This window comes from Sus scrofa, chromosome 15, assembly GCF_054392235.1.
Source record: "Sus scrofa isolate SSC_HxYL_T2T_F1_AM1 chromosome 15, Sscrofa_HxYL_maternal_Yorkshire_Landrace_v2.0, whole genome shotgun sequence".
In the NCBI taxonomy this organism is placed as follows: domain Eukaryota; kingdom Metazoa; phylum Chordata; class Mammalia; order Artiodactyla; family Suidae; genus Sus; species Sus scrofa.
Genome location: NC_139397.1, coordinates 132,685,413 through 132,708,936, shown reverse-complemented (window position 1 = coordinate 132,708,936; position 23,524 = coordinate 132,685,413). Strand labels below are relative to the sequence as shown.

The following is a 23,524-nucleotide window of genomic DNA, read 5'->3' as shown; positions in this document are numbered from 1 at the left end:
ACTGGTAAGAATAACAAAAATAATACACCCTCTGAAAATAAGTAAAATATAAAATGCATAAATTGGTTAAAAAACAGTGTAACTATATAAATATGTCCTCACAATTTGTTGCATCTTATTGATTCTTCAATATAGGCATTATACCATTCTAGGTGATGTGATAAGACATTATAGACCTTACATTGCACCATGGAGAGAAATGGTTATTAATGATACAATTGTAGAACTCTATTATTTAAATGTAAAGTTGCATTATTTAATTATAATTATCATAAGTTCTTTGATGGAGAGGAAATCAGAATCAGTCTAAGGAGATTCCAGCACTCCAGGAATGATGTCGAATGACCCCCTTTATGGTGGATTATGCACTTATTTACTATGAGCTATATTTCTTCTCCAGAGATTCCTTGTTTATGTATCAATTGTAGATTTTTGGTTTGCAGTTATTCTGAAGTTTTGATGTAAGAGTCTATATGTATATGAGATTGTTTTAAGTTGTTGTTCTCTTAATTGCAAGTACATCTCCAGTGTCCTGCATTTGTACCCACCTCTTCTCATGATTTCTGATTTTGGTGGTATAATCATGCATGGATGATTTCGTATCTTTACTGTATATATACCTTTACTGGTGAGCCTTGTCATTTGTGGCATTTTTGTTTCCTGTTGCTGTCTTTTCTTTTCTGCCTAGAGAAGTTCCTTTAGTATTTGTCGTAAGGGTGGTTTAGGGTTGCTGAATTCTCTCAACTTTTGCTTATCTGTGAAGGTTTTGCTTTCTCCTTCAAATCTGAATGAGAGCCTTGCTGGGTAAAGTAATCTTGGTTGGAGGTTTTTTCCTTTCATCACGTTAAGTATATCATGCCACTCCCTTCTGGCCTGCAGTTTCTGCTAAAAAATCTGCTGATAACCTTATTGGGGTTCCCTTGTATGTTACTTGTTTCTTTTCCCTAGCTGCTTTCAAGATTTTCTCTGTCTTTAATTTTGGTTAGTTTGATTAATATGTGTCTCGGTGTATTTCTCCTTGGGTTTATTTTATGTGGTACTCGCTGTGCTTCCTGGATTTGAGTGAGTGGTTCCTTTCCCATGTGAGGGAAGTTTTTGGCTATTATCTCTTGGAATATTTTTTCTGTCCCCTTCTCTCTCTCTTCTCCTTCTGGTACCCTTATAATACGGATGTTGGTGTGTTTAATGTTGTCCCAGAGTTCTCTGAGACTCTCTTCGATTGTTTTCAATCTTTTTTCTCTTTTCTGTTCTGCATCTGTAATTTCCACTAATCTGTCTTCCACCTCACTTATTCGTTCTTCTGCCTCCTGTATTCTGCTGTTAGCTGCTTCTAATGAGTTTTTTATTTCAGTTATTGTATTTTGCATCACTTGTTTAAATTTTATATCTTGTATCTCTTTGGTCAGTGTTTCCTGTAAGTTATTCATCTTTGCCTCCAGTTTATTTCCAATGTTTTGCATCATCTTCAGCATCAACAATCTAAATTCTTTTTCCTGGAGGCTAAGAATCTCATCACTTAACTGATTTTCTGGGGTTTTTCCTTTCTCCCTCATCTGAGTTATGGTTCTCTGTCTTTTCATTTTTACAGGTTTTTATTGTGGTGATCTTTTTACAGATAATAGAGTTGTAGCCTCTCGTACTTCTGGTGTCTGCCCCCCTTGTGGCTGAAGTCATTATGGGGGCTTGCTGTAGGCTTCCTGATGGGAGGGGCTGATGCCTGCCCACCAGTAGGTGGAACTGATTCTAATCCCTCTGGTGGGTGGGGCTTCACAGAAGATTTGTCAGATCCTGGCTCAACCTTCCAATGTACTTTAAAAAAAATGTAATGTTGTATTGGAAATGAAACCAGACATGGCCTCGTAGGGCTCCTGGGCGCAAGAACCTGTGTCCCCAATTTCTTGTTCTTAGGAAATGGGCCTCGTTCAGACACCATGACCTTCCCTGAGTTCCTAGGGACAGGTTTAGACGGTTGCTGATCAGGGAAGGGAGGAACAGTCAAGCAACAATAGTACAGCCTTGGGGCAGGGTCCTGGTTCCCTCTCAAGGGATACACATAATAACATAGGCAGCTTATACACCTAAGAGAAAAGTTATATTCCTTATGCTTCTTTTAGAAATGAATACTTTATTTATTTTTTTTTTTTTTTTTTATTGTCTTTTTACCTTTTCTAGGGCTGCTCCCGTAGCATATGGAGGTTCCCAGGCTAGGGGTGTAATCGGAGCTGTAGTCACTGGCCTGCACCAGAGCCATAGCAGCATGGGATCCGAGCCACGTCTGTAACCTACACCACAGCTCAAGGCAATGCCGAATCCTTAACCCACTGAGCAAGGGCAGGGATCGAACCCGAAACCTCATGGTTCCTAGTCAGATTCATTAACCACTGTGCCACGAAGGGAACTCCTATTTTTGTCTATTCTAGGGCCACACCTGAGGCATATGAAAGTGCCCATGCTAGGTGTCTAATCCGAGCTGTAGCCACCGGCCTACACCACAGCCACAGCAGAGCCAGATGCTAGCCACGTCTGTGACCTACACCACAGCTTATGGCAACCGGATCCTTAACCCACTGAGCAAGACCAGGGATCAAACCCAAAACCTCATGGTTCCCAGCCGGATTCGTTAACCACTGAGCCACGAGGGGAACTCCAGAAGTGAATACTTTAAAATGGAACAGCCTAGAGTCCTTCCTCGTCCTTCTTCCTGAATTAATGGACCCCAAACATAATCACCCATAAACTAAAGATTAGGTACCCCGAGCACAGTTGCCTGTGAGTTAAAGATTATTAGCACATGATGTTTTTCAGGGACTTTCTTAGTTTGTTCTAATCTCTGATCAATATGCCCTTTTCACAAGTACTGTTATTCTAGGCAATAACCCAGAAGACCACCGTCATGATCACACTAAGATCTCCTGACTCCAGCTTTGATGACTAAGATTCCCCCAAAGAAAGAAGAATGCATGTTTGTCCCAATCCTAATTCCTATTGGAAAACCTGTTTTTCTTTTAACTATAAAACTTCCTGAAATTCTTCTGGGGGGCACAGTCTTTAAAGCATTAGCCTGCAGTGATGCTCCTTTGCCTGGCAAAGCAATAAAGCTTTTTTTTTTTTTTTTTACTCCTTCACCCAAAACTCTGTCTCTGCCTTTCAGTTTGGCACCAAGCAGACAGAGGGCCAAATTCCGGCAACAGAAATGCATTTCCTTCAGTGAAGGAATATACAAACAAGTCTTACTCTGACTTAGTTTTATTTTTTTATGCCAGAATTAATGGCTGTTTCCTGAAAATTGTTATAGAAACCCAAGCGGGCAAAAGAAACGAAAAAGAAAGAGAGCCAGTTCTATTTCCAGTGAGAAGGCTACTCTTTTTTTGGCATGAAGTTGACTTTTGAGGCATACTTTTTAAAATGGTGACTATTGTGTTGCCTTTCACATCAAACGATTTTGACTGTCCCTTTTCTGAGAGGGTGCAGAAAGCCCTAGCTCACGAGAGGGTAGGATGTAGCAAACGGGATTGGAATCCTCTTCATCTATTTGACAGCTGCCATTAGGCAAAGGGAGTCATAATTCCTTCGAAAAATAGTGAACCTGAGACCATTCACACTGAATTCAGGCCAGATCCTTGTCTCTGACCTCAAGTTAGCCGTTCTTTTTTGTGACAGTGGATAAGATGAAAATAGCCATAAAAAAGAAAGACATAATGCCATTTGCAGCAATATGGATGGAACTAGAGACTGTCATACTGAGTGAAATAAGTCAGAAAGAGAAAGACAAATACCATATGATGTCACTTATAACTGGAGTCTAATATACAGCACAAATGAATGTTTCCACAGAAAAGAAAATCACAGACTTGGAGAGTAGACTTGTGGCTGCCGGAGTGGGGCGAGGCAGGGGGTGTGGGAGGGATCAGGAGCTTGGCGTCAAACTATTGCTCTTGGAATGGATTTACAATGAGATCCTGCTGTGTGGCATTGAGAACAATGTCTAGATACTTCCATAGCAACACAACAACACGAGGAAAAAATATGCTTCTTTTAGAAATGAATACTTTATTTATTTATTTATTTATTTATTTATTTATTTATTTATTGTCTTTTTACCTTTTCTAGGGCTGCTCCTGTGGTATATTTGTGTGTAACTTGGTCCCCATGCTGTACAGTGGAAAAAAAAAAAAAGATGAAAGTAGGAACTGCAAGTTGAAATTGTGAGGCAACATGGCACTTTTTCTTGCTCTGGTGACTAGGTTCCACCCAACCCTGGGGACCTAGAAGGGGCTTAATAAATGCAGCCTCTGAGTTGAAGATCGTAAGGAACCAGTAAGCCCAAGCAGGGAAGCAATGTGCTTAGCTACAAATGCCTCAGATATAAAAATAATTCACTATTTGCTGGTTCCTTCTACACCTTGTTCTAAAGAAGTTTATCAAGCCTTTTGAATTTTTCTAGCAACTCATTAAACCACCAAAAAAAAAAAAAAATCCATCTAAATCATTTAACATAAGGGTGAGGAGAAGGAAAAAAGGAAAAAGATAAAAGGAAATTTTATCTAATAATTTTCTAGTTTATGATAAATTGAGAGCATTGCAATAAATGTAGGTAGTATAAAAATATATAAAAGAAAAAAAATGAGCTTTCTCATTCTGCTCAACTCCAAAATCCCCTTCCTGGTGATTTTTTATAAGTCACCCACGTATGCACATGCATATACTTTGTTATTTACAAAACTGGGACCAAAGTTTTTTTGTTTGTTTGTTTGTTTGTCTTTGTAGGGCTGCACTCACAGCATGTGGAAGTTCCCAGACTAGGGGTCTGATCAGAGCTGCAGTTGCCAGCCTACACCACAGTCACAGCAACTCTGGATCCAGGCTGTGTCTGCGAACTACACCACAGCTCATGGCAACACTGGATCCTTAACCGACTGAGCAAGGCCAGGGATTGAACCCAAAACCTCACGGATACTAGTTGGGTTCTTAAGCCACTGAGCCCTAATAGGAAACTCCTCTGGCAGTTTTTTGCTAGATGTCAGACATTTGAGTTTTACCTTGTTGGATGCTAGTTATTTTGATATTCTCATAAATATTATTAAGCTTTGTTTTGTGATACAATTAAGTTACTTGTAAACAGCTTAATACATTAAAGAGGCTTTCTCTCTGTTAAATGTTAACCCTAATAGCTTTTAGTCTAGATTAATTTTGCTGCCCTTTTGTTTACTTCACCTTCTGCCCCATAAATTTGTGTCCTGTCTGAAACACTAACTATTCCTAGGGCTGCGTGCATATCTGGGTTTTTTTCCTTCTTTATTTTGGAAGGTTCTTTCCTGGGCTCAGGTACTTCCCTTTTTCACATGAACTGATCAGTGAAGATTTGAGGGAAGTCTCCAGATCTCTGGAGCTCGCCCCTGTGTTCCTATCTTCTCTGTGCCCTGGGTAGGCTAGCTATCTTGGCCTCCCTGGACTTCCAACTTCATCTCTTCATCCAGGAGACTGCTGGGCTCCAAATGGGTTTCTCCTCCCTGTGCTACAATCTGAAGACCCTCTCTAGGCATCAATCTGGAATAATAATAGGGCTCGTGTTGTTTGTTTCCACTCTTTGGGATCACTATCCTGTACCCTGATATATCCAATACCCCAAAATCATTGTGGCATATGTTTTGTTCAGTTTTTTATTTTTTTTTTATTTTTTTATTTTTTGTCTTTTGTCTTTTTTGTTGTTGTTTTGTTGTTGTTGTTGTTGCTATTTCTTGGGCCGCTCCCGCGGCATATGGAGGTTCCCAGGCTAGGGGTTGAATCGGAGCTGTAGCCACCGGCCTACGCCAAAGCCACAGCAACTCAGGATCCGAGCCGCGTCTGCTACCTACACCACAGCTCACGGCAACGCCGGATCGTTAACCCACTGAGCAAGGGCAGGGACTGAACCCGCAACCTCATGGTTCCTAGTCGGATTCGTTAACCACTGCGCCACGACGGGAACTCCTTGTTCAGTTTTTTAGTTGTTTTGTGTTGGAGGGTAAATTCAGTTCCTACTATTGCATCTTGGCTATGAGCAGGAGTCCTAATTCATGTTTTGTTTTTGGTTTTTGTTTTTTACAGGAACCCATGAAGTATTTTCTAAACATTATTATTTTTGAAATTTAGACAACTAATGAAAACATATTCTTTCCTCTTTTTTTCTCAGGGTGTAATGTGGTCATTGCATCCCGGAAGTTTGATAGATTAAAATCCACTGCGGATGAACTGATGGCCAGTCTGCCTTCTGCCAGCAAGGCTCAAGTCACTCCGATAAAATGCAATATCCGTAATGAAGAGGAAGTAATGCAAATCTATCTTTTTTATTTGTTGGCTTTAATTTATAGTAGTTGTTCCTAAAAAAATTGTACTTTAGGTTTTCCTATGGTAGTTGTCTTAGGTGGGATTCACCAGAAATAGAGCCTATAAAGGAAAATTTGCTTTGAATAGCTCATAAATTTCTTTTTTTCTCTTTCAGATTTTTTTTCACATAGATTATCACAGACTAATAAGACAAGTTCTCTTGTGCTATACAGCAGGTCCCCATTGGCCAATCATTCCATATACCTCAATGTGTAAATGCCAATCCCACGCCCCTAGTTTATCCCTCCCCCACCCTCTCACCTGTCCCTGTTGGTAACCATAAGTTTTTCAAAGTCTGTGAGTCTGTTTCTGTCCTACAAATAAATGCATTTGTATCCTTTTTTAAGATTCCACATATAAGTGATATCATATGATATTTGTCTTTCATTGTCTGACTAACTTCACTTAATATGATAATGTCTAGGTCCATCAATGTTGCTGCAAATGGCATTTCATTCTCTTTTTTTGTCTTTTTAGGGCCACACCAGCAGCAAATGGAGGTTCCCAGGTTAGGGGTCTAACACAAGCTGTAGCCGCCAGCCCACACCACAGCCACAGCAACGCCAGATCCGAGCTGCATCTGTGACCTACACCGCAGCTCATGACAATGCCGGATCTTCAACTCTCTGAGCAAAGCCAGGGATCAAACCCAAAACCTCCTGGTTCGTAGTTGGATTCGTTAACCACTGAGCCACGATGGGAACTCCCATTTTATTCTTTTTTTAAGGCTAATATTCCATTGTATATATGCACCACATTTTCTTTATCCATTCCTCCGTTGGTGGACATTTAGGTTGTTTCCATGTCTTGGTTATTGTAAATTGTGCTGCAGTGAACATTGGGATACAAGTATCTTTTCAAATGGTGGTTTTCTATGAGATGCCCAGGAGTGGGATTGCTGGATCAAATGGTAATTCTATTCTTAGTTTTTTGAGGAACCTTACACCAATTTCCATAGTGGTTGCACCAATTTACATTCCCATCAACTCCACACCCTCTCCAGCATTTATTGTTTGTAGACTTTTTGATGGTGGCCATTCTGGTGGTACCTCATAGTAGTTTTGATTTGCATTTCTTTAATAATTAGTGAGGTTGAGCATCTTCTCATGTAATTTTGGTGTTTTTGTGAAAGAAGGTGAGCTAAGTCCTTCTACTCCACCCTCTTGTCCCAATCTCCCCAGGAAGTTCTTGAGCTAAGGATGTACTGAGTGAGTGAGGAAGGGAAAGTGCCTTTTGCCCTGTAAGTCATTTTGGAATGTCTATTTCATCACTATCCATTATTCTAGGTTGGTAGCTTACAAATTAAAACAATGGAGGAATGATCCATGTCCTTGGATAAATTCCGTCGTCAAAATTACAAATTTATCTTTATGATCTATAGGTATTGGATATTGGTAAATTATTCACTGTTATAGGATTTTCATTGTAACTACATCTCCATTTATTGAGGTACTCAAAGTTACCATTCACTGAGAGACATTGCAAGCTCTTCTACTCTCCTAGAGCAAGTGATAAAGTCTTAGTATTTACATTATTAAACAGTTCCTCTTAATTTTCTACCCATATATTGCCTCTCTCCCCTTTCTTCTTTCTGCTGGTAACCACTAGTTTGTTCTGCGAGTCTGCTTCTTTTCTGTTATATTCACTAGTTTATTGTATTTTTTAGATTCCGCATATAAGTGATATCATACAATATTTGCCTTTTTCTTTCTGTCACCAGTTCACTTTTAATGTTTTTCTTTAGGTGAATAGTTTGGTTAAATCCACCTTAGATGTTTATGGTAAGATCAATTTCTTGGTCAACAATGGAGGAGGCCAGTTCATATCTTCTGCTGAAGACATCAGTTCAAAGGGATGGCAGGCTGTGATTGAAACCAACCTGACAGGCACCTTCTACATGTGCAAAGCAGGCAAGTATGATAGACAATCCAAAAAGTCAAAGTGTCTTTATGTTAAGATCATAGAGAACTCTGAGAGAGGAATTATTGGCGACTCAGAAGCTTCATATCCTCAACACTTACTGCCCTGGTTTAACTTGTATACGACATTATAACATAAATTGCCATGTTTCTGGATAGTAATTTGGCAGTATTCATACATATGATTATTGTTTGATCTGATAATTTTTTTAGACATGATAAAAATTACTATGCAAAGATATAGCCTCAAAGTGCTTATAAAGTTAAGAAAAATGCTACGCTTATTTTTTTTTAATGGCCACACCCACAGCATATGGAAGTTCTTGGGCCAGATGTTGAATCCAAGCTGCAGCTGTGACGTATACCAGATCCTTCAACCCATTGTGCTGGGCCAGGGATCAAACCCACATCTCCACAGCAACCTGAACCATTGCAGTCAGATTTTTTTTTTTTCAGGTTCATACCCACAGCATATGGAGGTTCCCAGGCTAGGGGTCAAATCAGAGCTGTAGCCGCTGGCCTACACCCCAGCCACAGCGACAGCAGTGCGGGATCCAAGCCATATCTACAACCTACACTGCAGCCCATGGCAATGCTGGATCCTTACCCCACTGAGCGAGGCCAGGGATTGCACCTGTATTCTAATGGATACTAGTCAGATTCATTACCACTGAGCCAAAACAGGAACTCCCTGCAGTTGGATTCTTAACCCACTGTGCCATGGCGGGTACTCCTTATTTTGTTTTCAAGAAATGAATCTATTAAATTTATTGTGAGGACCTGTTAAGTAATTCAGTGAAAACTTTAGGGAGAATATGAGTTCACATTTTTTTCTAATAAGAAATTAACACACGCACATAGTCTTCAGATTGAATATTATGTTTCATAGGTGGAAATATTAAACCCTGAAATTTGGTAACTAAAAAGTTTCAAGACATTTTAATGCTGAAAAATGTGGAACAAGTATAATTCTGACCCACTGGGTCTTCACCACAACATGCATTAGGCTTTATATTCTTAGCTCTAAATAAAAAGTCTTGCAGATATTTCCAGGTTTCCTCTTTATCTAACTGAAAGTATAAAGTTCTGTATTAATCGTGATACAGGATTGGTTGCTGAAGTGTAGAAATCCAGAAAGATCCAAAAAAAAAAAAAAAAAAAAAAACCAAAACCAGGAGCTAGAATAAGATAGCTGATTTTTCCTTCACATAAAAAGTCAGGGTGTATAGTCTGGGTTGATATGATAGTTTCACAGTTTCTAGGAACTGAGGATTCTCCTTGCTTTACTCTCTTTGACATGTGATTTCCATTCCATGGTCCCAAATGGCCACTCCAGTTCTTTCTGTCATAACTGCTTTCCAGACAGCAGAAATGGGAAAAAGTGAAAAGTGTAATACTCATTCTTTTTAACGGTACCCTCTGGAATATATGTAATATAAATATATAACATTATATTTACTGACATTCATCAACTAGAACTCAGTTAAATGATCATACCTACCTATGTGGGAGACTGGGGGATAGAATCTTTCCGTAGGTAGCTATGTGCCTAAGTACAAATTCAATTTCTCTGTAAGAAGAAGAGAATGAGTATGAGGAGATAGCTTATAGTCTCTAACTCAACCTTCATGGCTCAGAGCTTTGACACCTTCAGCTCAACAGTCTCTTACCAACCTGAGGTTCCTTCCTAACAGCCATTACTTAGAAGTCTGCAGAGTCTAGATTTAGTTATGATTTTTATTAGCCAGAATTGAATTAAAGAGTACAGAGCCTATAGTGTTTTTGTTTTATTTTTACTTTCTTTTTTCTTTTCTTTTCTTTCTTTCTTTTTTTTTTTTTTTTTTTTTTGCTTTTTGCTTTTTAGGGCCGCACCCATGGCCTATGGAAATTCCTCGGCCAGGGGTCAAATCAGAGCAACAGCAGCCAGCCTATAGCCACAGCAACACCAGATCTGAGCTGCATCTGAGACCTACACCACAGCTCATGGCAACACCAGATCCCCAACCACTGAGCAAGGCCAGGGATCGAACCCTCATCCTCATGGATACTAGTCAGATTTGGATTCATTTCTGCTGTGCCACAACGGGAACTCCCTATTTTTACTTTAAATGTTGGGACGTAGCTTTTGGTTCTTGACAACAAGGAGTATGAAACATATTTTTCTGTACCATAATGATAGCAGTGAAAAACTGAAAACCATTTAAATATTCTAGAGTAAAAGATTAGTTGAGTAAAGTTTTTTTTTTTGTTTTGTTTTGTTTTTTGTCTTTTTGCCATTTCTTGGGCTGCTCCTCCAGCATATGGAGGTTCCCAGGCTAGGGGTCTAATCAGAGCTGTAGCCACTGGCCTACGCCAGAGCCACAGCAATGCAGGATCTGAGCCACATCTGCGACCTACACCACAGCTCACGGCAACGCCAGATTCTTAACCCACTGGCAAGGCCAGGGATTGAACCCGCAGCCTCCTTGTTCGTAGTCGGATTCGTTAACCACTGAGCCACAACAGGAACTCCAAGTTGAGTGAAGTTTTATACATCTCTAGGGTAGAGTACTATGCAGCCACTAAAAATATAAAATATACTTTTCAATATGAAAGGATGGTCCAAGGTATCATCATTATCATCATCATCATTATTATTATTATTGCTTTTTAGGGCTGCACCCGCAGCGTATGGAAGTTCCCAGGCTAGGGGTAGAATCAGAATCAGAGCTACAGCTGCCAGCCTATGCCACAGCCAAAGCAACGCAGGATCCAAGGTGTATCTGTACCACAGCTCACGGCAATGCTGGATCCCTGATTCACTGAGCGAGGCCAGGGATCGAACCCGAGTCCTCATGGAGACTAGTCAGGTCCATTTCTGCTTCTCCACAATAGGAACTCCATTCCCAGATATCATTGAGTGAAAAAGCAAGTTATAGAACACTCTATCCAGTGTGATCACATTTCTGCAAAAAAAAGTATATATTTATATATGGTTATATGTGTATAGACATAATTCTGAAAGTTTTTAGCAAAATATTAACGTATATCATCTCTGGGAAATTAATTTACATTTTTAAAAATCTTTTTCTTTTTGCTTATCTGCTTTTTCTGTTTTTCTAACATGGGCATGTATTATTTATGTAATTAAAATGATTTACATCATGAGTGCCCTGATGTCCCAGGGTTTTTTTTAGCTTGTACGCTTTGACATAATATGTTATCATTAAAGAATTGTGGGAAAATCCACATATGAATTACGGGAATTTGGACTTTCCTAAAGCCTTTAATTATTCATTTTACTGATATAAGAATTTTTTCTCCAAGTTTATTTTTTGAAAACTCTTGAATGTATGAAAAAGAAATAATATCACGATGAACTCCAGTATAGGCATACCTCATTTTATTCTGTTTTGCTGTATTGCACTTTGAGCAAATCTATCAGCACTATTTTTCTAACAGCACTTGCTCACTTTGTGTCATATTTTGGTAATTGTTGCAATATTTTAAACTTTTTCACTATTATATTTGTTATGATGATTTATGATCAGTGATTTTTGATGTTACTGTTGCAAAAAGATGATGACTCTCTGAGGCTCAGGTGATAGTTAACACTTTTTAAGCAATAAAGTATTTTTTTAATTTATTGAAGTATGATTGATTTACAATGTTGTGTTAATTTCTGCTATACAGAGCAAAGATGATTCAATTATACATATATATATATATATTCTTTTTCATATTCTTTTCCATTATGGTTTGTCATCATTGGGCAAATTAAAAGATAAGCCACAGACTGGGAGAAAAGGTTTCCAAATCACATATCTGATAAAAGACTTGTACAGAATATACAAAGAACACTTATAATTTAACAAAATGAAATCTACCCAGTTAAGAATGGGCAAAAGATTTGAGTAGGTATTTCTCCAAATAAGATTTATGAGTGGCGAAGAAGCACATGAGAAGATTCTTAATACCAGTAGTCATTTTAAAAAATGCAAACCAAGGAGTTTCCTGGTGGCCAAGCAGTTAAGGACTCGACATTGTCACTGCTGTGGTGAAGGTTTGATCCTTGACCTGGGAACTTCCGCTTGCTGCAGGTGTGGCCAAAAAAAAAAAAAAATGTCAATCAAAACCTAAGATACCACTCTATACCCACAAGAATAGCTTTAATCAAAAAGTCGGACAATAATGGTAGGAGAAACTGGAACCCTCATGCATTTCTGGTGGGAATCTAAAATGGAGGAAATACTTTGAAAAACAATCAGGCAGTTTCTTAAAAATTTAAACATAGGGTTACCATGTGACCTGACAGTTCCACTCCTAGTTAATTACCTAAGAGAAATTAAAATGTGTGTCCATACAAAGGCTTGTATTCATAATCACCCAGAAGTGGAAGCAATCCAGTCGTTCATCAGTTGGTGAGTGGATAAAATATGGCGTGTGCACACACCGGAATAGTATTCAGCAATAAAGAGTAACTATTGGTACATGTTATACAATGGATGAACCTCACAGACATTATTCTGAGTGAAAGAAAGCAAGACACAAATAACCAAATGTTGTATGATTCCATTTTTATGAAATATTCAGTAAGGGCAAATCTATAGAAACAGAAAATAGATGAGTGTTTGCTTGGGGATGGGCTGAGCTGCACATAGGCACAAAAGGACTTTTAGGGGTGATAGAAGTGTTCTAAAACTGAATTGTGGTGATAATTGCACAATTCATTTATTTACTTAAAATCACTAAATCATATACATAAAATTAAATGTTTTGATATGTAAATTGTACCTCAATTGGTATTTTTATAAAAAGAAAATATAAATTAAAAAATTTCAAATTTCAAATAAGTAGCATGCTAGAATAGAGGATTGGGGAAAGGACACTATTTAATAAGACTTTCATTTGTCTGTACCCTGCAGTTTATAAGGCCTGGATGAAAAATCATGGAGGATCTATTGTCAATATCATTCTTACTACTAAAAATGGAAATCCGCATATGGCGTAAGTACTTTTATATATTTTCTTCCTATATCTTTGGGTTTGTCTTCTGAATATGGGGTGGTAGGGTAGGGAAAATTTCTGAAATCAAGATAATTAATCCGGAGTTCCCGGTGTGGCTCAGTGGTTAATGAACCTGACTGGGAACCATGAGGTTGCAGGTTCCATCCATGGCCTCGCTCAGTGGGTCAAAGATCCAGCGTTACCGTGAGCTGTATTGTAGGTCACAGACGCTGCTCAGATCCTGAGTTGCTGTGGCTCTGGTGTAGGCCAGCCACTACAGCTTCGATTAGACCCCTAGCTTGGGAACCTCCATATACCGCAGGTGCGGCCCTAGAAAAGACAAAAAAAAAAAAAAAAAAAAAAAAAAAAAAGATAATTAATCCTTTTAATGAGTTGTGATCTCCAGAGTTAGCATTTCCTTTATTGCTGGAGGCCATAAGGGAAAGCCAGCATTTCCTTCATTGAACTTTAAAATGTACTTCTAAAGTATTACTGTTCATATTAGGATTACTAGATTTTCCAAGAAAATGAAACACACAGGATGCCCAGTTAAATAATTGTTTATTTTAAGTATGTCTCAAATATTGCATGGGGCATACTTCTGCTAAAAATTACTTGTTGTCTCTAGTTCCCTGCCGTGGTGCATGGGTTAAGAATCTGACTGCAGGGGCTGGGTTGCTGTGGAGGCTTGGTTTCGATCCCTGGCTCGGTGCAGTGGGTTAAAGGACCTGGCATTGTCACAGCTGTGGGGTAGCTCAGCATCAGTTGGTGTAGGCCACAGCTGTGGCTCGGATTTGATTCCTGGCCGGGGAACTTTCATATGCTGACTGTGAAGCTATTAAAAAAAAATTATTTGTTGTGTCTAGAAATTAAAATTTAACTGAATGTCATGTATTTTATCTGGCGATCCTAATCCAGATGTTAAGTAAATGTGGCTAGAGACATCTTTTTTGTTAAAGTGTGGAAATGAAACTGATTTATGCTCATTTAGATTTGAACATTGGATATACCCATTCAGTTTTAAACAAACTGCTGATAAATTGTTAAGCCATAATGTAATTTGACATATTTGTCTCTTATTCTGATTTTGATAAATTTCTACTTTGGAAACTGATTTTTTTTTTTTTTAAAAGAAAGGAGATCAAGGAACTCATTTGGCCTCCTGGCTCAGCATATTCTTTCATAGTAGTCTTAAATCCATTCAAATAGAAAAGTTCAAAAACAGTATATTGGGAAGGTACTTGAAAACCACAAGTTAAACTACTAGTTTAAAAGTCTGTTTTTTTTTTTTTTTTTTTTTTTTTTTCCCCGGAGTTCCCGTCGTGGCGCAGTGGTTAACGAATCCGACTAGGAACTGTGAGGTTGCGGGTTCGGTTCCTGGCCTTGCTCAGTGGGTTAAGGATCCGGCGTTGCCATGAGCTGTGGTGTAGGTTGCAGGCGCGGCTCGGATCCTGTGTTGCTGTGGCTCTGGCGTAGGCCGGTGGCTACAGCTCCGATTCGACCCCTAGCCTGGGAACCTCCATATGCCATGGGAGCGGCCCAAAGAAATAGCAAAAAGACAAAAAAAAAGTCTTTTTTTTTTTAAAGAATGTATTTTGCTGATTTTTGTGTGTGTGTCTTTTTTTTTTTTTTGTCTTTTTAGAGCCGCACCCATGGCAGATGAAGGTTCCCAGGCTAGGGGTCGATTCAGAGCTGTAGCTGCCAGCCTACGCCACAGTCACAGCCACAGCAACTCGGGGTTCTCGCAGTGTTTGCAACCTACATACACCACAGCTCACAGCAATGCCAGACCCTTAACCCACTGAGCAAGGCCAGGAATCAAACCCTCATCATCGATACTAGTTGGATTTGTTTCTGCTGTGCTACAGTGGGAACTCCCTCCCTTCCATTTTTAAATTAAAATTAAAAAAAAAAAAATTCCAACATATGGGAGTTCCTGTCGTGGCGCAGCGGAAACGAATCTGGCTAGGAACCATAAGGTTGTGGGTTCCATCCCTGGCCTCGCTCAGGGGGTTAAGGATCCAGTGTTGCCACGAGCTGTGGTGTAGGTCACAGACTTGGCTCGGATCTGGCATTGCTGTGGCTGTGGCGTAGACTGGCAGCTGTAGCTCCAATTAGACCCCTAGCCTGGGAACCTCCATATGCCGTGGTGTGGCCCTAAAAAAAAAAGACAAAAAAAAAAAAATTTCCAACATAGGATTTCTGTTTTTATGAAGTGAACCTATCTTAGTGTTAAAAAACAATATATGCTAGTTTAATTTTGTGCTATTATTGCATGTCTGAGCCACCTCATGCTAGTTTAAATAAACAAACAAGTGTAGAAGGTTGAGTCCTCTATACTCTTTTTATCCCAGACATAACCTGTTAATTAAGGTAGTGATCTTAATTCCTTTATAATTAATAAGTAATATGGAGGATGCTGTTTTGGTACTCTGTTAGTGTTCTGTTGGCCATCGTGATTTTACCAACCATCGTTGACCCTTACCTGAATTACTTATTACGCTGGGGGTGTGAAATTGTTGACATTTCTGATTTCATAATTCTATGTTTTTTAGCTGATGTTCTTCCATAAAAAGGCTCTTACACCGCAACCATGATTTCTCTCTATATATGTTTATTATTATCATTATTACTGTTAATTTTTTGCGTATATCATAGGAAGCACAGATTTTTCAAACTCATCATTTCAAAGGCACACATTGTCTCAAATTTGATAGTCATTTATGTTTCTGTGTTTCACTATTACAAAGAATTATTTGATGAATAACACTGTAGAAACTTGCTTCATACTTGTGGAGGTGTATCTTCAGGAATAGGTGAAGGGTAAATGTATACTATTAGGCATTTCCAGTTTCTTTCCCTTGTGCACTGCCATCAGCAATGAATGAGAGTGCCTGTTCCCCACAGCCTCAGAAAAAATGTGTCCTGTCAACTTCTGGACAACTCTCATGGGCAAGAAGTGGTATCTCAAGATTTCCTGTTGTGGCTCAGTAGGTTAAGAACCTGACGTTGTCTCTGGGAGGATGTGGGTTCAATCCCTGGCCTCTATCAGTGGGTTCAGGATCCGGCATTGCTGTAAACTGCAGCGTAAGTCGCAGAGGCAGCTCTGATCCAGAGTTGCCGTGGCTATGGTGTAGGTGGCAGCTGCAGCTGGGATTTGACCCCTAGTCTGGGAACTTACATATGCTGCAGGTGTGTCTGTTGAAAGAAAAAAAAAAAAAAAAAAAAGAAAAAAAACTAAGGGAAAAAATGGTATTACGTGGATCCTCTTTTCATTTGTTGAAGGGCAACCTGGGTAACTCTTGTGTGTGTTTGAACTGTATTGCTGTCTTTGCACATGTTTCTCTGGGGTTCTGATCACTTTTTGACACTTTCAGTGTCATCTAAGACTAGTTTGCTTTACATTACGATCTGTACAAAGGAGTTTAGACTGACTTGCTGATCTTTTGGGATATTGTCAATAATTACAAGGGCAAGAAATGGGCCAAAAAGCAATTCATATTGCCCATGGAGAGAGAATTCATGACTCAGATGCCTGTCAGCGAGTGAATGAATAAATAATCACGTATCTGCATAATGTACTAATGCTCAAAAATAAAGAGGAATGGACTATTGATCATGCAGCAATGTGGATAAATCTCAAAGTAATTATTCTGAGTGGAAGAAGCCAGATGGAAAAGAACATATATATATGATTTTTTTAAAATATGTTTAAGTCCTAGAGACATTTAAAAAACTTGTTAAGACTAGATTCACTGAGAGTTGAATATTAATTCTGCCTCCTATTCATAAATTACAGAAAGAAAAGGAAGCAGTGTGACAGCTTTTAAGGTAGTTTATTGCTCATAGTCTCTTCTAGCAGAGATTGTAAGACATTTCAGATCACATCTGATACAGAAATAGGGCCTTTGTATTTCAGAAAATCAGTGAATGTTTGTGAGACTTGCTATTCAAATGGTAAAATGAAATCTCACAGAATTGTCATCCAGATAAATGCCCTTCCTTCTCTCTTGGCTTTTGCTTTAGAAGAAGAGGGACTTGAGCAGTGTCTTGCATGACATAGTCACCATCCTACAGCCAATTGTCCACCGTCTGTTCTGTTTTGATGGGAGTCACTTGCCCTTCCTGGAAAGGAAGTTTACAAACCCCGTGGTCTATTCAGGCATCTCATCCACCTGGACCTGCTAATAATGCCAGCTGAAATCAAATCCTTCAGAACCCAGGATTGCTGCATAAGCCCCAAATCTCTGGATTCCGATACACTCTCTGCTTTTTCTTCACAAATGTCACAGATTTTTATTTTTATTTATTTTTTTATCCTTAGAGACAGATTAAGATGGGCTGTTTCAAGATCCAGAGTAACTTTGAATTTCTGTATAATTTTCTGCAGTGCTGGATGCTATAGGGGAAGACGGCATCTTTCCTCCCCTAACCGGAAGGACCAGATAGCTGGGGTTTTGAGGCTTTCACATCTGCCATGATGGTCTTGACATCCACTGGCATTTTCACTGCTGACAGCACATTCTTCTCTGCCGACTTCCTTTTTTTGATAAGTTATTTATTAAAAAAAATTTTATTAGAGTTGATTTACAATGTTCTGTCAATTTCTGCTGTACAGCAAAGTGACCCAGTTATACATACACATACATTCTTTTTCTTGTATTATCTTCTATCGTGTTCTATCAAGAGTGATCTGCCAGCGTCTTTAGTTGAGTGTAGAAAGGTAGTCTGAAAACGCCATTGTGTTTGCACGGAGTTTCTATTACATGTCCTTCCCTTCATCCACTAACCTTGGGAGAACTGCGTAGGGGAGGGAAAATAATTTTCCTTCTGCCCTTCTGAGCTCTTCTCTGAGACCCTTGTAATAAGAGACAGATGCACAAGAAAAAAAACAAATAGAAATTTATTCACATGTCTACCTCATATATACATGGGAGATACCCAGGGAAAAGTCAGTAACTGCCTGCCATGGCTTAGAATTCAGGATTGAATACTGTCTTAATAGGGAAGAGGGGAGGGGATATAGGCTTCTGGGGGGAGGGAAGCATATGATTTTTAGGAAAGCTGAATGGGCCCTTTGAATAATGGATGGGAGGGAGGTGGGGTAGTTTGTGACAAAGTTTGTCTGGATGCGATGTTGATGTCAGGTCTTCTCTCCTGTGACAGCAGTCAACCTTTCCTGGGTGATGAGACTCCCAGGGAGGGGATATGGACAATTGAATTCTTTAGGCAGCAAACGGGAGTTCAGAGAAAGCTTCTTTCTGCATTTGCTGGTTTTTGAGTGCCTACAGCTAAAAATAATCAATATAGCAGCATAGCCTACTTTGGGTGGCATATTTGGCTCTGCTTTACCTGCCTTTTTTCTTTTTTTGTCTTTCTAGGGTTGCACCCACGGCACATGGAGATTCCCAGGCTAGGAGTCAAATCAGAGCTACAGCTGCTGGCCTGCACCACACCCACAGCGATGCAGGATCCGAACGGCATCTGCGACCTACACCCCAGCTCCAGATCCTTAACCCACTGAGCAAGGCCAGGGATCGAACCTGTGGCCTCATGGATACTAGTCAGGTTTGTTAACCATTGAACCATGACAGGAACTCCCTTCAGCTGCCTCTTGCCCACAGTCTACAAACTGGTCCAGGTGCTCAAATTCAGAGAGTAATTTCCACCTCTCTCTCTCTACCTCTCAATTCTAGGTGTTTTCTTTCTTGGGAGGCTATTTGTTTCTGAACATCCGCCACTTTCTTCTTTAGGGGCTCCATATCACTGCTGAGCCTTTTCCTGGGATGAGAGGTGGGATATCACATGGTGGCCCCAGGGATGGGGTGGGGGGGCACTGCATACAAGGGGACAGACGCTGCTAGGTCTTCTCACAGGAAGGGGCGGGGCTGGACTGTGCTTCCTGCATAAGCACATCCGTTCTGTAACTGCCTCTTGCTCCTGGTGGTGTGGAGCCGTGTGTTCACCCTTCAGTCATCCTGCCCCCCTGGGTGTTGTTCCAGAAGGCATCCTTCTAGCACTGGTGGCAACAGGGCAAGGAAACTTGTCCTGTAAATCCACCCAGAACTGTTGGATGGTGTAGTGGCACGAGTGGTGGCCACATTTGATGGTGATGGGATAGCTCAGGTGATTCTAGCAGATGGAGTGGTTGGTTTCTGCCTGGGGTCCTACAGATACCACGGAGGGGAGGGGGGGAGGTGGACTTTCTGCAGGAACGTTGGGCTCTGCAGGTACTCTAGGGGAGAGTGGATACAGCTCTAGATCTCAAATACTTGCTTCTCAGGGCCTTGGAATTAGACCCTAATATCTAAGCCATCGTATGCCTGTACCTTCTGTACCATGTGGATGCAGATCTAAATACTTTGAACCTCTTCTCTGGAAATATATATTAAAATTTACTTAAATGTTGGTATGTCTAGACATTCTGCTGATACTATTTCTAGCCTGACATAGGAACGTCATATCCCTTATTATCTAAAATTGATTTTAAAAACAACCACATTTATAACCCTCAAAATTACCAATATGTTTTCTTCCATAGTAAAAAGCTCTTCAAAATATTCGTCTAAGGAGTTCTCGCTGTGGCTCAGCAGGTTAAGAACCCAACATAGTGTCCTCGAGGACACAGGTTTGTTCCCTGTGCTTGCTCAGTGGGTTAGGGATCCTGTATTTCTGCAAGTTCAGTATAAGTCTCAGATGCAGCTCGGATCTGGCGTTGCTGTGCAGCTGCAGCTCTGATCTGATCCCTAGAACAGGAACTTCCATATGCCACAAGTGTGGCAATAAAAAGAAGAAAAAAAATATTCCTCTTGTGCACATGGTGATTTGGGGAATCTTGTGTGGGCCTTGACTTATATGAGATTTGTTTGTCGGATAACTGTGGTTTGGCTTTAATATTGAAGGATCTTGTTCTTTCTTACTGTTCAGACAGGGGCTCATAACAAGAATGTCTTCGTGGGGGCTCTGACAGGTCATGGGTACACCTGTCAGTTTAGTTACTTCAAAACATACTTAGCAGAGGTTGACTGTAATGTTTGTATTTTGTATTTAAAAGGCATAGCGGAGCTGCCAGAGAAGGTGTTTGCAACCTCACCAAATCCTTAGCTCTGGAATGGGCCAACAGTGGAATAAGGATCAATTGTGTTGCCCCTGTAAGTAAATGTTCAATATGAAGGCTGTTGACAGATTGTGCTCTTCTGATTCCAATTGTGTGGATTGATTTATGTATTAGTACACAGGTATACTAGAAAAGATTGGCTTTTAAAAATAGATAAAGGAGTTCCTGTTGTGGTGCAGAGGAAATGAATCCAACTAGTATCCATGAGGATGCAGGTTCAATCCCTGGCCTGGCTCAGTGAGTCGGGGATCCCTCATTGCCGTGAGCTGTGGTGTAGGTCCAGACGCAGCTTGGATCCCGAGTTGCTGTGGCTGTGATGTAGGCTGGCAGGTGTAGTTCTGATTTGACCCCTACCCTGGGAACCTCCATATGCCACTGTGAAGCCCTAAAAAAAAAAAAACCAAAAAAAATTGTTGAGTTGGAAACCAGCATACTACCCCAGTATTGTTTGAAGTAATTAATACTGCCAGATTTTCTCATCTTACTTTTACTCCTCCTGCCTCCCTCCCTGCTATGAATAACCTGTGTTGTAGTTATAAAACAGTAACAAATAGCTTTTTACTGTGTTAAACAATTTTTGAGTAATGTTTTTGGCTTTATAAACCCTTGAAGGCTACTGAAAGCAAATTAAAATAATTCTTGGGAGTTCCTGTCATGGCTCAGCAGTGAGCGAACCCAACTAGCATCCATGAGAACTCGGGTTCAATCCCTGGCCTCACTCAGAGGGTTAAGGATCTGACATTGTGGTGAGCTGTGGCATAGGTTGAAGACATGGCTTGGATCCTGCATTGCTCTGGCTCTGGCGTAGACCAGTGGCTACAGCTCTGCTTCGACCCCTAGCCTGGAAACCTCCGGATGCCATGAATGCGGCCCTAAAAAAAAATAAAAAATAAAAATAATAGAATTCTTAAACAATTAAAATTTAGTTTATTTATATTGGATTTAAATGTTTTACTTGCAATTTATTTCCAGGTGAAAAAATCATGAAAGTATTAGGAACATTTCCAGGTCTTTTAACCATAGTATGGTTTTCTGATGTGAAACAGGGACGTTTTAATGGAGGAGCAAATAGACTCCCCTTTTCCACTGTTCCCAACTAAGTGTCTCTCCAATCTGCTCATTTGATTATGCTTTCAGAAACCAAGTCTTTTATGAAAAAATCCAGAGCTTGGCTGGTCATTAAGGGGAGGGGAGGATTCAGAAAACCCATTTGTAATAGTGGTTGACTGTACTTCTTTGTGCTTCTTTGACTGTACTTCATTTCTAATGTTAATTTTTTGGGAGACGGGATTAAGATGCTGGAGTAGAAGGACTGGAGCTCACCTTCTCTCATAAAAACAAAAAAATTACAACCAACTGCTGAACAACCTTCAACCAAATAGACTGCAAACTATCAAAAAAAATAACCTACTCTGGAAGAGGAGGCCGCATCAAGACAGTAGGAGAGGAGATTACACAATGTAAACAAACCAAAACCAACAATACATTGAAAGGATTGTACATCATGATCAAGTGGGATTTATCCCAGGGATGCAAAGATTCTTCAGTATCTGCAAATCAATCAGTGTGATACACCACATTAACAAACTGAAGAATAAAAACCATATGGGAGTTCCCATTGTGGCCCAGTGGTTAATGAATCTGACTAGGAACCATGAGGTTGTAGGTTCGATCCCTGGCCTTGCTCAGTGGGTTAAGGATCTGGTGTTACATGGCTCAGATCCCGCATTGCTATGGCTCTGGTATAGACCGGCAGCTACAGCTCTGATTCGACCCCTAGCCTAGGAACCTCCACATGCTGTGGGAGTGGCCCAAGAAATGGCAAAAAGACAAAAAACAAAACAAAACAAAACATATGATCCGCTCAACAGAAGCAGACAAAGCTTTTGACAAAATCCAACACCCATTTCTGATAAAAACCCTTTAGAAAGTGGGCATGGAGGGAACTTACCTCAAAATAGTAAAGGCCATATATGACAAACCCAGAGCTAACATCATTCTCAATGGTGAAAAGCTGAAAGAATTCCCACTGAGATCAGGAATATGATAAGGATGTCCACTCTTGCCACTACTATTCAACATAGTTTTGGAAGTCCTAGCCACAGCAATCAGAGAAGAAAAAGAAAAAAAAAGGAATCCAAATTGGAAAGGAAGAAGTAAAACTATCATTACTTGCAGATGACATGATACGATACCTAGAAAATCCTAATGATGCTACCAGAACACTGTTAGAGCTCATCAATGAATTTGGCAAAGTCACAAGATACAAAATTAACATACAGAAATTGACTGCATTTCTATATACGAACAATGGAAGATTAGAAAGAAAAATTGCAGAAACAATCCCATTTACCAACACATCAAAAAAAAAAATCAAATACCTAGGAATAAACCTACCTAAAGAGACAAAAGACCTGTACTCTGAAAACTAAGACACAAAGATGACACAAATATAAAGACATATCATGCTCTTGGATTGGAAGACTCAGAGTTGTCAAAATGACTATACTACCCAATGCAGTCTATAGTTTCAGTGTAATACTGATCAAATTACCAAGGAAATTTTTCACAGAAATAGAAAAAAATATTTTGAAGTGTGTTTGGAAGCACCAAAGATCCAGAATAGCCAAAGCTATCCCGAAAAAAAAAAAGACGGAGCTGGCAGAATCAGGCTCCCTGACTTCAGACTGTACCACAAAGCTATAGTCATCAAAGCTGTATGGCACTGGTACAAAGACAGAAATATAGATCAGTGGAACAGGATAGAAAGCCCAGAATTAAACCCATGCACCTACAGTCAACTAATCTATAACAAAGCAGGCAAGAATATACAATGGAGAAGAGACAGCCTCTTCAATAAGTGGTGCTTGGATAACTGGACAGCTATATGTAAAAGAATGAAATTAGAGCACTCTTAACACCAGGAGTCCCCATCATGACACAGCAGAAACAAATCTGACTAGGAACCATGAGGTGGCGTTTTCGATCCCTGACTTCACTCAGTAGGTTAAGGGTCTGGTGTTGCTGTGAACTCTGGTCTAGGTCACAGATGTGGCTCAGGTCTGGAGTTGCTGTGGCTGTGGTGTAGGCTGGCAGTGTAGCTCTGACTGGACCCCTAGCCTGGGAACCTCCATAT

At 39.9% G+C, this 23,524-nt stretch overlaps 1 protein-coding gene across 2 annotated transcripts in view; it reads left to right on the top strand.

The window, feature by feature from the left end:
* PECR (peroxisomal trans-2-enoyl-CoA reductase) overlaps positions 1-23,524 on the top strand; it is a 38,999-nt gene that overhangs the window by 2,291 nt on the left and 13,184 nt on the right. Inside the window, exons 2-5 of one of the 2 annotated variants that reach the window (XM_021075117.2) lie at positions 6,173-6,306; positions 8,111-8,276; positions 13,190-13,271; positions 20,326-20,422. In XM_021075117.2, coding sequence (XP_020930776.1) covers positions 6,173-6,306; positions 8,111-8,276; positions 13,190-13,271; positions 20,326-20,422 — 479 coding nt within the window. The remainder of the gene's footprint in view (positions 1-6,172; positions 6,307-8,110; positions 8,277-13,189; positions 13,272-20,325; positions 20,423-23,524) is intronic. The other variant, XM_084999049.1, reaches the window with a different exon arrangement.